The sequence below is a fragment of the Pygocentrus nattereri genome, chromosome 13 (assembly GCF_015220715.1).
Source record: "Pygocentrus nattereri isolate fPygNat1 chromosome 13, fPygNat1.pri, whole genome shotgun sequence".
NCBI lineage: Eukaryota > Metazoa > Chordata > Actinopteri > Characiformes > Serrasalmidae > Pygocentrus > Pygocentrus nattereri.
Window position 1 is genome coordinate 27,916,845 of NC_051223.1, and position 15,143 is coordinate 27,931,987.

The window sequence follows — 15,143 nt, forward strand, 5'->3', positions numbered from 1 at the left end:
ATGGTGGATTACTTCATGTTGTCGGAAGCAGTTGATTGTCCGTAGAAAATAAATGGCATATGTCGCCTTTTTGTGATTCCTTTTTGTGATAATCTAGTATTTATGTATTTTATTTTTTTGGGTTGACTTCTACTGTTACATCCAGTAACATTACATCCGATACAGTAGTTACTTAAGTTGGTATAAGCGCTGCTCGGCAGCTAAAAGGAAAGCCAGAGCAGAAGCCAGGCAGCCTCTCCGATAACTAGGTTAGTACTAACTTAACTTCCTATGAAATGTAAATATTGCAGTATGTTTTGTTTTATTATAGTTTATTTGTAGCTATGGCCGACTGATTATTTTCACATTTTGATTTTCAAATTCCTTTATATCACTTTGTTTCACATAATGTTACTCAAGACAAATATCTGTTAAGTTCGTAACGATACGTATATTTTTAGGTTCGATACGGTTTTCGGTTCTAAGGTCAAGGTTTGATTATTCATATTTTGTCTTAAAATGTGTCGTTTTCACAGAGCTCGAGTTACATACTATGCAGATTTGTTTGAATTAGAAAAATATACGCTATTTCAAAATAAAAGATTGCAAGGTAGCATGTCCTTGTGCAAATAAGTGATATAAAACAGTCCATGATGTAAACAATTCAAAACTTGAACTACATAATATAAAACCTTATATAGCATATATACAGAATAGACTGGCCTATAATAGAATGTGATAGATGGCCTATTTGTGCATTAATTCATTCATTTATTCATTCATTAAATTATCTAATGTGTCTTAAAAAAAACAAGGTCAGTCGGAACCATGTGGGACGTCGAGATTAGAGGCATGGCTTCAGCCCATGCCATCATTGCTGCCTCCATCTTCATGGCGACGATTATGCCAGCTGTTCTTGTGGAGAAGTTTTCTGTATATGGGACCCACTTGGTCTGGCTGTATTCTGTAGCGGGGTCTGTTGCTGTTGTCAACATAGCTGTGTTTTGGCTTCTTGGCATTAGTCCACCAACAAAGAAGAACACACTGAGTTATAAGGTACAGAGGTTTATGGGGGGAAAAAATTCAATTCTATATAGATTGGATTGTTTATATATGATATTTCTCTTTCTTTCTCTTTTGTTTCAGTTGTCTAAACTGTTCAGATCCTGTGTGTATTTCCTACTGTCATGTCTTTTCTTCCACACTGTGGTTGTGCTGTATGGAGCGCCGCTGCTAGAGTGAGTATTATGTGTAAGTACGTTGAGTTTAGATAACAGGTTGTAAAGCACAAATCTCCTGCATCTGGTCAGAAATGCCTTCTTATATGAACTTCCACTAGGTGATCATGTGCTCAAGTGGTGACTGTGTGAAAGTGGACCCAATTATATTTGAAAAGATTTGCATAGTTCTGAGTAATTTCTGTGTTTTTGAAAGGAAAGATGGGCTGTGAAACTTGAAATACTATTTAAAATTTTGGAATCACTGTTTTTATTTGTTTAGAACCATTTTTGTTGCAGGTACATCAATAAAAATGATTCTGCTAGAATGCTAATACTCTACAACCTTGTAGATCACAAATAATTAGCATGAAGCTGTAAAAAAAATTACGAAATTTCTAATGATTGAGAAAGTTGTAAGACATTGAGAATGAGGATATAAATAATAAGAATAAATGAAAAATCAAAGTGAACATAATGAATGGCTTGTATTTGAAATATTAAAGACAGATAACTTATCAAGAAATTACTGTAAATAAATAATTACAGTATATAATTTGTCATTTGAATCTTTGATGTTCCAAAGAAACTTGAAATATTGAATAAACCATCTTAAAATACATTTTTAGTGTTTTAGCATTTAAGTTAAGTGATACTTTATTTATTTATTTTTTTAATTTTTAAATCAAATGGGGAAATTCCACCTCTGCATTTAACCCATCCATGAAGTGAAACACCACATACACACTGTGAACACACACACTAGGGGGCAGTGAGCACACTTGCCCGGAGCGGTGGGCAGCCCTATCCACGGCACCCAGGGAGCAATTGGGGGTTAGGTGTCTTGCTCAAGGACACCTCAGTCATGGACTGTCAGTGCTGGGGAGCCCACACAATATAAATTATCACTGAATAAAATAACAATTATTATTGTTAGTGACTACAAACTTTTCAACGACAGTAAAGCAGCATTGTGTAAAAAAAATACTCCAAACAACTTGTCTCTCTACTGAGTTATAATGTCTCATGTTAAACTTCCAAGGTTTATGCTGTTTCACCACAATTGCTGCCCCTGGCTGTCAAGAAGCAGATGATTAACCGGATGCTGTTTTAAATGTGTGGTCATTGTTTAGGTCAGCCCTGGAGACATTTTCCCTGGCTGTGCTGCTCTCCACTTTCACCACACTGAGGTGTCTGTGTATCCTGGGCCCAAATGTACAGGCATGGATTCGTGTGTTCAGTAGGGATGGGTGAGTGCTGTTTGTTCAGAGCTGACTTATCACTTTTGTCCTTACGGGATGAATTCAAACTCTGTTATAAAGTGAGATAAAGTCAAACTGCTCTCTGATGAGAAGGCCACAGTTTATCAACCATGTTCCAACATTCTATGAGCAGTTGTCTGAATCATTACAAGGTGACTGCTCTTTTTACAGTTCTATGCCACTAGGTGGAGACCTTGAACTGGGCTGGGAGCAACATATGCAGTTTCAAAGTCAAACCTGTGTTCATTTAAAAGTATTTATAATTATCACAATCAAACTAAGGCATGTAGTGTCTGCGACTGTTATAGGTCATTTAAATGTAAACTTGACAGTTCTCATGTTAACACTACAGTCAACAGGCATGAATACGTCTCTTGTATTAGTTGTTATATTGCATATCTACAAAAAGAACTTTAGAAATGATGTGTAGTTAAACAGTTTATATGAGATCCTACATCGATGTGCCTATATGCAGTATATTACACATAAAAATACAGTTAAACAATCTGTTACAAATGCATGAGCAAATTAATAAGTTATTAACTTCCAAGCCATTAAGAATTCTGTAACAAATCATGCACTTCATTGCAAGTGAGTGAAATTTCAATTATTTGTTGGTGCAAGAGAAAAATTTCCTGTGGCTCTGAGGTAGAGATAGCACAGCTGTATAAACAAAGGGCATTCTTGTCCAGCTTAGATCAAGTTAGCAGACCCATACAAGCTACTAATGAGAACATCAGCATTTTAAAAAAAGTGTGCTACTCTTGGAACAATTAATTCCTAGGTTTGTATGAATAATATTTCATTAACAATGAGACAGATAATGAGACAAACATTTTCATCTTATATAATAACAAAACTTCTCTAGCTAAAAAGGTAGTTTTACTGGTTTCTACTTGGAAGAATTTTGTCATTCAAGGCCCTTTGTAATTTTGAGAGAATTTCACCTTCAGTTTTTGTTGAGTAATAAATGCATGTCTGTGGCAGAGCAATGTCAGTGTGGGACACATCTCTTCAAATCACCACCGGCTGCAGTGTAGTTGGGGCCTGGCTTGGAGCTTTCCCTATTCCTCTTGACTGGGACAGACCCTGGCAGGTCAGTACTGATGGAGACTATATACACACGCCCACACCACATACAGTAATAGACTGTTGTCCTCACAACTTGTGTCCTTTCAGTTGCAGTGGACAATACAGGCCTTTATACTGCATTATTAATACTGAACATCCTAGACTAAAAAATCTGGTGGAGTATTAGTGGAGAACACCCACTGTCAGTGCATTCAGTCCAGGAAAAAGCTCAGTCTGTGTACAGAAAAACAGCACAACGTGGGCCAGAATCAATTCATGTGTGTTATACTTATGCCAGAGATTCACTGCAGTGCTGCAAAAGCATTTTTAGTTGAACAAAACAGTGACCAGATGGCATTTAGTTATTTTAGTTGTGCTAGGTGTTTCTCAGTGTGGAAGACACTATATTTTTTGAAATATTAAAGGACCCATATTCTACATCTTTGTGTTTTATATTTTAAAATGTATTTTCTATGGCATTTGCCTGGTTTTATGTACATTATAACCATTTTCATACTATTGTTTTCCAACCTCTCCTTATCCCTTAAACTCAAACAGAGTGTCCTGTGTTGCCCTGTGTTGTGCCTATATCAAAAAGCAGTCCGAGCTGATTGCTGATGCAAATTCTTTTAATTGATAACTGCCCATTATTAGTCAGTGATTAATAAAACTAAAATCATGGATGTGATCAATGAAAACATTAAACACATGACTGTAGTTTATTATTAGCCCAAATTAATAAACATGTATCGCCTAATCAGGGCTCATGCATAGTTTATACAACATAGACATTTTAAAAAGAAATCAGTTGTAGTCTCTTTTAGCACGGTGCATGCAGCTAAATATTCTCTCAATGCCATGCATTGTACTTTTTGAGAACATGGATGAAATAGTTGTCTTTCTTTGTTTTGTGATTGCAGATGTTAGCTGTAGATTTGATACATCATTGTTTTTGTGCTAAATTTAATACAGCCTTACATAATTTACATCTGATCATGTCACATTCTTGCACAAAAGCATGTCTCATATCGATCTTCTTAGCTGCACACTCCATTTAGGTGTAGGGTGAGTGATGGGGAGCAGATTAAAAAAAGCATGAATTATCATCTTATCATCATTTAATCTGTTATATTCATTTAGCGATGGCTCTGGCTCTGCTGGTTAAAGTTCCATGGCATGGAGAGTCCAAGTCGACTTTGTTTGTGACAGCACAAAAACAATGAATTTGTGAATTTTTGCAGCTTAATTTTCATAAATGGACTGTATGGACTAGTGAGTGAAACATGAATAATGGTTACATATCACATCAGACTGTCATTTAAAATAGTGAGGAAAATTTGCTGTTGCATGATATGGGCACTTTAAGATTTAGTTTTATGTTACTTGGTTATCTGCTGTAAATCATATATGTAGAGATACAGAACCTCAGAATGTTGGAACACAGCAAAAAGTGTAGCTGTGTAAGAGATTTTTTTTGTCTGGACCAGTAGAATGTTTTATAATGTATCGTACATTGTTCAATAACTCTTAAGATAAGATTGAGTGTTGGTGTGCATTGACTGAATATGGATTTTCGCTGTATTCGGTCCATATGCTGAAAAGCTTCTATTTTTATCCTGCTCACCAGTTTTAACAACTCATTCAAAGCATTCCTCCAGCAAGCACATCTCCAGTTCCTTCTCTTATATCCTGCAAAATGACCCAATTTCAGAATTCATTCTCAAGAAATCCACTGAACTACAACTTTTCAAGTAATTGAAGTGATTTTATATGTAGGACAGTGGCTGTTTCTTCCCTTTTCTTTTTTATACTTGAATACTTTTTTTGTCCTGTCCAGTATTTAGTACATTCATCTTAAATAATATCACTTTTAAATTTCAGAATGACTCAGCCACAATACATAATATCATCCTAGTAATGACAGTGGAGGAACACCACTCAAGTACCAAACACATTTTGGGCAAACAACGCAATGCTGGATATGAGTGACCAACAAATCTCTTGTGACTGCCAGAGCAGGGGTTTTGTTATGAATCAACCAGTCTTCATGAAAAATTAAAAGTTCTCAAAGCATCGAAGGACTGCATTGTAACTTGAATTATTCATGCATGGTACAGACATCGATCAGAGAACGGGGCTGGAGTTTGCCCTCGTTCTGCCCTCAAAATGTCACACTGAAGTCTCCCATGTGTGCTTTCCCGCACGCACACACGCGGTGAATGTCTAGACTAGACCACCGAGACAGGGCCGACATAACCAGGCAGTGAGGGGATGGCAGTGTGTGCAGTTAGGCTGGAATAAAGCAATAAAGGAGCTCCTCATCAGAGAAATGCATGATGAAGAGAGCCTTAAGCGCTGAGAAGCTGGCATGGCAGAACCCTGACACTATGCTGTAATGAAGCCCATATCACAAGCACAGCTCACACATAATTAAAAAAATCAGTCTTGCTGACAGTTTTTAATTTTGGCCCACTCTGAGAATATTCTGTGTTTTTTAAACATGGAGAGAGCTTTCTTCTTCCAAAAAGTCTGTAGAGCACAAAATTTCCTCCAGTGTTTCAGTACATGGTGGCTGCAGCCAAATGACTACTGAACATGACAACAGGAATATCAAAGTACAAAAATCTTGCAGTATTAATTTTGGTATCAGTCGAAAGATGTGTAATAGACCTTCTGAAGCTCCATGAAGACCGAGACAACACAGTACTACAAAAATGATTCTCCATCTCTCAAAAGGTTGGCATTACGGAGATATTTAGTCATCAGACCAGAACAAATTTATTAAACCTCACATAAATGCCATATGCACTCATGAACAATGGTTAGATCACAAGCAGCGATTAGATCAGATGCCCTGTTTCACCACCAGTTGCTTTACTTGCAAAAGATAAAAATGTTTCCATCTGTAAATAACTATAACAAATAAGGCTCAGTGGGTGTGCTTTTCGTTAAATTCTGAGACAAAAGCAGGCAATGAGACTGAACGGGGACAACCATTATGAAAAACAACTTTATATTCAGCAATCATCATTTTTGAGGCAAGTCATCTAACAAAATGTACATAAAGTATTAATCACTGTTCACTGAGCTTAGAAAGTCATTGCAACTTTTTTTTCACTTAAGAAAATAATTTGCGCCATTTGCTAAACTTAATGAGGATTTCTGCTTGCAACTGACTACTTCTTTACTCCATAATATTCATAAAAGTTTCTCTTATTTTTTAAAAACTTCATTAGATGCTAGAAGCTTCAAAAACACTCAAATCACTGTTTGCATGTACTGTGCAACAAATGTCTTTAAAACAGCAACTAATGCTTTAAGTCACTGGCTTTTTCTTCTTTCTGTCTTAAAATTTAACAATACAGATCAATCCGAGCAGAGCTGAGAGGCAAAAATGCACACCAAAATCAAACCCTAAAGTAAAAAACAACAAAGAAAAGCAGTTTAAAGCTTTAAGTACAAAAGTTGACCATTAAAACACCACAGTGATCTTGTTCGTTGCAGCCAGATAGTTGTGCTCCTGCCATATGGGGACAGGGCTGATTGGTTGTTGCTGATTCCTGTGGTTCCTCCCTCTAGGTGTGGCCTATTTCATGTTCCCTTGGGACAACCATAGGTTTTCTGACGGGGCTCCTGACAGCCCCGCTTTGGATCCGCTGGCATCGCAAGCAGCTCACCTACAAGCTCAAGTGAAGAACACTGAACTCACAGGCAAAGGCCAAGTTGTGGATGGACATCGAAGGGCTGTGATAGTCAAAAAAAAAAAAAGCATCCACCCTAGAGCAAGTTCCACTGGTTTGCCCCAAACCCTTTGAAACATGTCCTTTGAGGTCAGATTCTGCAATAGAAATGTCACTTTCCTTCTGGTATTAAATTATTTGTATATTTGCAGTGGTATACCTGTTGCAACATTCCTCTAATCTTTCTGGTAAATAAGGGATTTAAGAGAAATTTTGTGAAAGGTAAGCAATTCGCAACTTCATGTTGCAAGACGCAGTTTCCCTTTTTCTCAGCCAAATAAAGTCCCACTTCTGTAAATGTCAGTTGGGTTTGGTTGTGCTCTTTAGGCTGTCTGGGATTTTTTTTCACACATGCGTACAGAAGCAACAAGAAATACAAATGAATTGTTTTTGATTTTCATGAGTGTTCCACTGTGCCATTCAACATCTCTCCCTGGAAAGTTTCTTTTCTGTGCTTCAGTGTTGAGAAAGTCAATGTCATGTGTTCCTGTGTTGCCTCATGTTTAGTGTTTTTGTAGGTCACTTGTTGCTGACAAATGCTGACGTTCTTTTTGTCAGTTGATTTACTCACTCCCTCTCATTGCTTATGACAGAATGAGTCTCATTTTCCAAGCAAAGATTTTGTGTCTGTACTTCTCCTTCCATACTTCAATATATGTTTCTATTTTTTTTGTCATCTGTTTATGAACAGTTCAGGTCTGGTTGTCAGTTGTTCTTGAAAATCTGCCCCCCCATCATCAGTGGGGAATGTGCTCTCTCACGCCCCGAAATGCCCTAGAACTGGTGTGACAGGCTGCTCACGTGATCAGACAGCAGTTGATGCAGCGTGGACCAAGGCGCCGCTTTAATGCCCCCTTCTTTGGAGCCAGAATGGCAATAATGGCCTCGTCGAAGACCGTCTTCAAGCCTTTCTGCGTTAGTGCTGAGCACTCCACGTAACAGCAGGCACCAATCTACAAAGGCACAAAGTGGGTTTAATTTATATGGGTTATAATACATGTTCTACCAAGTACTGAGCAGTGGAGTTCTCCTCCAAACTCCAAAACAAGTTTTTCATATTTGCCTTAGTTGTTATCAACACAGCGGCTAATAAGGAAAGCTGTGGAACCGCTCTGTAACATTAAAACACATGAATATTTTACATATTGATTTGCTACTGGATCTGGAAGAAGCCATCATAAATGACCAATTTGCTTGTTCTGATTCTTGTTCTCCATTTCAGCCGAAACATATTTAGACTTTTTTAGTTTATGCTTAGTTTTGGGCATGGCTTCCTTTCCTCACCTCCTTTGCCAGCTTTTGCCCCTGCTCTGTCACAATGGGCTTCTCCTTCACATCATTTAACTTTGTGATGGTCTTAGGGTCATCTCTTAGGTCAATCTGCAGCAATACAGAAATAACATAAAGGGAAGAAAAACAAGAATTACAAAGTAGAAGTTCTCTAGACTTAGATCTCAGAAAGTCCAAAACTTTTTGAGGGGTGGTGGGCTCTATCTGCACATGTGCTGCTAGCGCCTTTATTCTGAGGTTGGTGGACGGGATTCCATATGTTGGGGTTTGTTTTTAGAACAGAAGGCTCCAGGAAATCTGACCCAAGGCCAGATGCTGGCATTCGTCTGCACACACTCCCCTTTCACCTAAAAAGCTCCATTACAGTTGAGTGGGAGGGTCTCTTCTCTCTTTATATCCCTGTTTCCAATTAAAATTCCCCTACTGCTCAGACTGATTTTCAGCCATACCCTGCTGTGATGTACTTGTAATTCTATCAAACAATATAACATCATCTGCAAGTAATGAAAGAAACACTATGACAGCTGTCTGAAGTTGCCACGGGAATTTTTGCAAAAACTTTTTGCATTTGCATTTATGAATACATTATGGATACAATTCTTGGACCAACTTTGAAAGATGCTTTAATGATTGTTGTGACAAAAACATGGTGTGACAATATTAATTATGTCTCTGACAAACAAAAGGTCTGTCAGAAGTCTAGATTCTAAACATTTAATCAATACCACATTTGTGTTTAAGTAGAAGAGGAGAATTTACAGAATAAGAATATTGATGTTCATACAATGTTTTGTGGGAAGACAAACTTTTTTTTATTTTTTACAGATTTCATTATTGCTTGACATGAAAACAAAAGTCTGAAAGACTCAAAGCTGTCAATACAGAATGTAAATTGAATGTAACATTCATTACATAATTATGTGATTAACTGTAAAATTAATTTAAAGAAAGGCAGTAACTCTCAACTAAAGGTTAATATCAAAGGCTGTTTCAGTATGTGTATCCATTCCCTGCTGGTGATATTTTGGTTCTACAGCAGTTATGAATTGTAACTATTATATAATTATTAGGTAATTAACTACAGAAATGCCTTTAAATAGAATGGGAAAACAAAGGCAATAACCCTTGACTGAAGGTTAATAGCAAAGACTGTCTCACTGTATATGTGCATTCCCTGGTAGTGACTGTACTGGTTGTACAGCAGTTACACCATGGAGGTTTGTAAACACAGACATGATGTTTCTGGCTCTGTGACTCACTATAGCCTCCTCTTCTATTGATCAACTGTGCATCTGTATTCGTCACACATGGACCTTACAAGATTGGAGCCGACACAGTGATAAACACATCCTGACAAGATCAGGGTTAATTACAAACATATACAACAACAACACACACAGGGTACATCACCCGCTGTTCCATGTCTCTAATTACTCTTCACAAAACCAAAAAAAGTTGCCCACTGGAGATTCAGCCCATCAGGGGAGAAGAAATAGCAGCACTGAACATTAAATTGTTCCTAATAGTTACATACTTTGGCTACAGTGTCACTTTCAATGAGAATGTGGGCATTCTCACTGCTCTCTGCACTGGCCTTAAAACACCTGCTGAACAAACTTACAACAGGTGACAAGTGCTGCAACACTGTTACAATGAAGACCAATCAATATCAATGAACAGGTCCCTCACTAAACTGTAATTAATTACATTAGCCGCATCATCATGTTTGTCTATTAGCAAGAAGGATGGAAATTATAACCCAGTGTGGGAGAATGGCCAGTGTTAAAATCACATCACACAGCAAAGCAAAGGTGTGAAGATTTTTTTATGCTGACCACCTGATTGGCCACTATAGTAGTGTGCACTATAGACTCATCTACAGTGACAGACAGGAGCTTTTCATCAATTATTACTAAGTAATAACAATCTTATTACTGCAGGGCTTGCTATCCTACTGGTAATTGTTTCTGTTTTGAAATAGGTCTGTGAAACTGGCAGGAGGGTGAAAAAACAAATGTCAGTTTATAATCACATTTAACATGGGATAGTTGAGAAATAGCCTGCACAAAAATAACACAATACGATTTGCAACATTTGTGGTATCAGAAGCTTCAGGCAGCAGGTTTAGCAAACATTGCTAACATAACATTCTGTGTAGTAGTATTTTCACAATACCAGTCTTAAGTTTAATTTTGGTGGTGTTACTTGTTGAATGCTGTGTTTATAAACAGGGTAGTTGTGATAAGGTTCAGATGGTCTTCTGCTGTTTATCTCTAGGTTGATGTGCTTGATGCTGATAAAATTGTGCTGTGAAACTGTTTTTTCATGTATTTATGTTCATCTGGCTTGTTGCTTACCCTCACCTAAGTACAGCAGGCTGAAGGCTTATTAGTGTTTAAGTAGATTTTGTGTGCATTATTAGAATGGAGAATACGTAAATAACATTTATGGAAACAATTACAATTCTGTAATTTGAGGAACATTCACTTCATCAGCTAGGCTGTGGGTGACCACAGGAAAAAAGCAGTAGGGATACTATGAAAGAGTGGAACTTTTCATCTGTGGCAATATGAACAGGGAAAAGAAACTGGACAACTGTGTTAGAGTGATGAATAACAGCACCCTCCCAGTTGGCAAAACCACAGTACACCACTGGTGATAGGAGTGTGATTAAGATTACATGCAATTATTTTGCTACTTCTTGTGATAGTGATACACATTATACAATAAACCCAGGATGCTCACAACACACATTAAAACATTAATTGAATAATAATAATAAACAGTCTTAAGATGGATGGGGATGTGACCCTTCAAGATGGAGGGGATACCTGAGTGCCGATGAGGAGATACGGGACATTAGGAGCATACTCCTGAAGCTCAGGCACCCACTCTTCCCTCACATTCTGGAAGCTGGCAGGGTTCACCACCGAGAAGCAAATGAGGAAGACATCGGTCATGGGGTAAGACAGAGGCCGGAGACGATCATAGTCCTCCTATAGGAGAAAGTACGGACAGATTTAACCAGACAAATCACAATATGAAGTAGGGATCTGCAAGCATAACTGAATACTTGGTTCATCGTTCCAGCTGCCAGTATTTCATCACTGAAACCATTATTCAAGTATTTGTTACACCAGTGATTCTCAAATCAGTCCTTAGGAATCTCCAGACAGTCAGTGCTTTTGCTCTAACCCTAGGCAAACTGTCTGGGAATCAGTTAGAGAACTGCTGCACCTTGCTGGGAAGCATTTTGGTTTGGGCTAAATAAAATGTATTTAAGCAAGATTAGTATTTTCTATACAAGCATCTCACTTCTCTGCTACCAATGGAAACATAAACATTGTTTCCAGCGCCTACTGGTTATTCATTTTTAGGCCAAAGAGGCAGGAGTGCAAACTAACCTCATTTTTCCCCTCCTTTCAGTTAAACATCTCTCTCTTCATTAACTGTAATGCACTAATACTGACACAGGAAACAGAAATGTGTGTGTGAATGTAAATTCACAAATGTACACACACACACACACACACACACATTATATATATATATATATATATATATATACACACACACACACACACACACACACACACACACACACACATATGTATATATATGTATGTATGTATGTACACACAATATATTTCCAAAAGTAATCACTCACCCATCCAAAACAATGAATTCAGGTGTTCCAATCACTTCCATGGCCACAGGTGTATAAAACCAAGCACCTAGGCATACAGACTGCTTCTACAAACATTTATAAATGTGGGTCGCTCCCAGGAGCTCAGTAAATTCTAGTATGGTACCGCGATAGGCTACCACCTGTGCAACAAGTCCATTCATGAAATTTCCTCACTACTAAATATTCCACAGTCAACTGTCAGTGGTGTTATAACAAAGTGCAAGTGATTGGGAACGACATCAACTCAGTCACAAAATGGTAGACCACGTAAAATCAGTCAGTCAATCTCTACACACCTCCAAATTTCATGTGTCCTTCAGATTAGCTCAAGAACAGTGTAGAGAGTTTCATGGAATGGGTTTCCATGGCCGAGTAGCTTCATCCAAGCCTTACATCACCAAGCGCAATGCAAAGCATCAAATGCAGTGGTGTAAAGCGCTACCACTTGACTCTAGAGCAGTGGAGTGATGAATCACACTTCTCCACCTGCCAATCCAACGGCCGAGTCTGGGTTTGGCTGTTGCCAGGAGAACGGTAATTGTCTGACTGCATTGTGAAGAATGCAGAAATTTATTTCATGCTCCCAACCAACTTTTTTGGGGATGGGCCCCTTTCTGTTCCAACATGACTGCGCACCAGTGCGCAAAGCAAGGTCCATAAAGACATGGATGAGTGAATTTGGTGTAGAAGAACTTGACTGGCCTCCACAGAGTCCTGACCTCAACACGATAGAACACCTTTGGGATGAATTAGAGCAGAGACTGCAAGCCAGGCCTTCTCGTCCAACATCAGTGTCTGACCTCACAAATGCGCTTATGGATGAATGGCCAAAAATTCCCATAAACAGACTCCTAACCCTTGTGGAAAGCCTTCCCAGAAGAGTTGAAACTCTTATAGCTGCAAAGGGTGGGCCAACATCATATTAATCCCAATGGATTAAGATCAAATAATCATAACACACACACACAATTTTTTACATGCATATAAAGGCATTTTTTACCTACTGGGTTTGGAGCTAATACTGTCTTGTTTTCCTCTACGGTGTAAAATCAGAAGAAAACAATTATAACTGCAGCTCACCCTCTGGTAAATCATTCAGGCCAAATGCTTGGCAGTAATTCATTAATAACTTGCCTAAGAAGAGGCATGAATGCACAATACCCCTGATGATCCAAGAGAGATTATTATGATTTTGATTAGGACTTATGACCCAGATAGATGTGTTTTATTCACCAGCATTTCTCTTATCTGCCCCTGTGCCCTCCAACAGCCTGCAGAAAGAGTGTGAGAGCACAGTGTCCTCTGGAAACCAGAGAGCACACACACTACAACAGATAAGCCTGGATTTACAGAGGACATGTGACTGATATTTTTGGGAGCTCAGATTTTTATGTGTGCATGTGCATGTGTGAGTGAGAAAGATCAAATGTGAGCGTCTAAGTTGTTACAGTGCGTGCCTCTGGCCATGCAGACACTGCTGTATAAACGTTTCATTAGTGACAGACGCTTGTCAGCACTGGCCCTGGGCTGCCAGAAACGAAGCCTCAGAGGCACAAGCAGAAGCTGAGAGGGCTTCAGACAGAGCTTCATTTACCAGAACTGAGGCTTCTGCACTGCTTGTGTAGTGTGAGATCACAGAGCATGCACCATCTCATCATCTGCACACAGCAGCGGGTGACTCAGACTCCAGCTCTAAACAGGCTACAGTCTCACTCTTATTATTGTCATGTTTCCTTTTTTTTGAGCAGTGCTGCCCTTCTCTATCCCTCGAGCGAAGCTGCATGACCTCACTCGTGTCCCGTGGGCCAGAGCAGTGTGCCACAGTGAATACAAACCTGGTGGCTGCTGACACTAGCTCACTGACTCACATCGCCAAAGGTCAGAGACAGATGAGCCTTATTATTTTTTACACAACACAGCCTTCGCTGGCACGCTGGTTGATAATATCTTGCACAATGATTACAAAAGCACAGGAATAACCCAAGCAGATATCCCACTGGACTGTTAACTACTGCTAGAGAGTCTTGTGGGTCTTTCAGTGTGGTCAAGAACCATCTATTCGACAGGAAGCAGCAAGTCTTTTGACTGACATACAAAGTAACCGACTGAGTGATGTGCAGAGGTAGGCCATAGACCTCATGTCATCATTTTGTAGAATGATAGAAGTTTTGCCTATGAGAAAAATTAATGGCTTTTTTAAAATTTAAGCCACTGCACTCTGTGATAAATGGAAATGTTCCAAGCCCAATACATTTGCTCTATATGTACATTTCCCCCCGTCACCGATGCCTCTGAATTCCAGTAATACAGCAGTCGAAAAATTAATATCGCTACATTTATGCTACAAGCATTCTATGTACAACGTTTATTTTTCCCATAGGCAAAATTGCTTGGAATCAAACTTCTTTATTGATGGATATTTATGGATATACAATTTTGGATTATAAACAACTCTTGAACCAATTATGGGCAGCCTCCTGCTGGAGGTTGGCCCCTTGTAGTCCTTTTCAGGTCACATTTTTTTTATGTCAGTCATGTACAAACATTGCTTTTCAGTTAAAAACATCAAGAATATGAAACAGTTTTTACTCCAATCAGCACTAACATGGGGGCAGTGGCGGCAGCTTTGCTTTTTACTGTTATGAATTCCTCTTCAGGCATGCAACTGCTTTCTACTAGCAATAGCAAACAAACTTTATTTATCAGATCTGAGGATGAGGCTAGGTTTGGGTTGCTTCATGCACAGAGCTGCTCATCCTGTTGATAAACTGGCTTAATCACAGAATGAGACAGCCCAATGTTTACTGGAACTGGACTTGGCTAAACAACACTGAGCAGGTGCGTCTGCTGTGTGACCATGTGTGTGTGTGTGATGGGCCGATGGCGTTATAAATAC

General features: G+C 38.8%; 2 protein-coding genes across 3 annotated transcripts in view; one reads left to right on the forward strand and one right to left on the reverse strand.

Annotated features, from left to right (window-relative positions):
• pigf (phosphatidylinositol glycan anchor biosynthesis, class F) lies at positions 1-7,298 on the forward strand. The gene is made up of 6 exons (XM_017703164.2): positions 1-248; positions 795-1,035; positions 1,126-1,217; positions 2,330-2,446; positions 3,446-3,554; positions 7,109-7,298. Exons 2-6 carry the CDS (start codon positions 808-810, stop codon positions 7,220-7,222), a joined length of 660 nt encoding a protein of 219 aa, XP_017558653.1. The 5' UTR covers positions 1-248; positions 795-807; the 3' UTR covers positions 7,223-7,298.
• The window catches only part of rhoq (ras homolog family member Q), a 26,688-nt gene continuing 15,685 nt past the window's right edge, over positions 4,141-15,143 (reverse strand). For both annotated transcript variants that reach the window (XM_017703134.2, XM_017703152.2), the window contains exons 4-6: positions 11,391-11,555; positions 8,554-8,649; positions 4,141-8,222 (exon numbers count right to left, since the gene is read on the reverse strand). In XM_017703134.2, coding sequence (XP_017558623.1) covers positions 8,067-8,222; positions 8,554-8,649; positions 11,391-11,555 — 417 coding nt within the window. In that variant the 3' untranslated portion in view covers positions 4,141-8,066. The remainder of the gene's footprint in view (positions 8,223-8,553; positions 8,650-11,390; positions 11,556-15,143) is intronic.